The 1,508-nt window shown below is 70.8% G+C and overlaps 1 protein-coding gene across 1 annotated transcript in view; it reads right to left on the bottom strand.

The window, feature by feature from the left end:
• H696_01600 (hypothetical protein) overlaps nt 1–157 on the bottom strand; it is a 6,083-nt gene extending 5,926 nt beyond the window's left edge. The window contains exon 1 of the mRNA XM_009495504.1: nt 26–157. Coding sequence (XP_009493779.1) covers nt 26–38 — 13 coding nt within the window. The 5' untranslated portion in view covers nt 39–157. The remainder of the gene's footprint in view (nt 1–25) is intronic.
• Between the last annotated feature and the right edge of the window lie 1,351 nt (nt 158–1,508).

The raw sequence follows: 1,508 nt of genomic DNA, 5'->3' as shown, positions 1-1,508 counted from the left end.
GGATGCAGCAGGGGGAGACACTTACTGGGAGGGGCCATGGTAACGGGGGGGAGGGGGGTTCGGTCGAGCGCGAGAGGCGACGAAGAGAAGGAGGGAAGGAGGGGGTACTACGTGCGCGCAGGGGAGCAGTAGTGAGAAAGGAGGTGTCGGCAACCGGGGGGCGAGTGCCGAGGAGGGGGCCAGCTTTTTAGTGAGCTGGCCCCGAGCCTGCACGTAACCCGGGGGCGGGGGGGGGGGCGCAGGGAAACAGCTCCAAGCACAAGCGAGGCGGCGCGGGCACGCGCCCCGGGGGCCATCAAAACACCCAGCACAGGGAGCTTGCGCCGACCAGGGGAGAGAGAGAGAGAGAGAGAGAGAGAGGGCTGGGCCCGGAGGGGCGGGGGTGGAGGCAACTGGCGACCAGCCTGGCACCGGCATGGTCTCCGGCTCCGTTCCCGGCCCTGCTCCTGGGCCCGTCCCCTGGGTCTCGCGGACTAGGCGGTCTTTCGCCCCACCTCCCCCCCGCCCCTCGGGAAGTCACGAAAGAGACATTCTCTCGGCTCTGTTTGCCCCCGTCCTTTCGTTTCCTGACCAGCCCCCCCCCCCCCCACCCCCCCCCCCACCTCCCCCCCGCCGCGGCTGCCCGGGGGGGGCGCCCCCCCCCCCCCCCCACCCCCCCGCTCCCCCCCGCCCCCCGCCCCCCACCCATTTTTTCCCCCCCCCCCCCCCCCCCCCCCCCCCCCCCCCCCCCCCCCCCCCCCCCCCCCCGGGAAGCCCCAAAAAAAAAATTTCCCCGCCCCTTTTTCCCCCCCCCCCCCCCCCCCCCCGCCCGCCCACCCCGGGCATCGTGGAAGAGCGGCTTGCAGACGCGGGGGGGCCAGGGGGGAATGTCTCCCGCATGCTCCGCCCTGCCCCCTGAGAGGGGAGGAGCGGGCCAACCTCTTGGGACCAACAGGCGGCAAGAGCCCGCACGTATCGGCCTACGTCCGTGGCCCAACGCCCAAGCTGGGAGGGCGGAACAGCGCGGCGGGTGTGACGAGAGCGCGGGTCAGGCCCCGCGCCTGGGCCACACACACCCGGGTTCTGGACGACGAAAGTAGACTCTTAGCAAGGGAGACGCCGGGCCGGCGGGGAAAGGCGTCCTTCATTCCTTCCCTCTCGCTGCCTCTAGCTCCCTCCCCCCCCCCCCCCCCCACGTACCACGTACCTGCATATTCACTCATAGGCTTATACCCGCCCCCTTGTGAGGCTCGGATTCCCCAAGTAGCCCGGCTTTGATGGTCGAGGGAACAAAGATCGATTTTAAAATGCACCAATATTATTATCCGCCTTGACCAATCAACGCCGGCAGCCAGCCGGCTCTCCCCCCGTTGTCCCCTCTTTTGTGCCCTGCCGGCAGAGCGGGGGGGGGGATGTCATCATTGCTGCAAGCCTGGCAAAGGGGCCGGCACGGGCCGGTCTTGGGGGTGCGCTGTACCCGGCCCCGACGAGCCCCGCCCCCCGGCCCCGACGAGCCCCGCCCTCCCCCC

This window comes from Fonticula alba (assembly GCF_000388065.1).
Source record: "Fonticula alba strain ATCC 38817 unplaced genomic scaffold supercont2.2, whole genome shotgun sequence".
Lineage (NCBI taxonomy): Eukaryota > Rotosphaerida > Fonticulaceae > Fonticula > Fonticula alba.
This window is presented reverse-complemented; position numbering and strand designations above follow the sequence as displayed.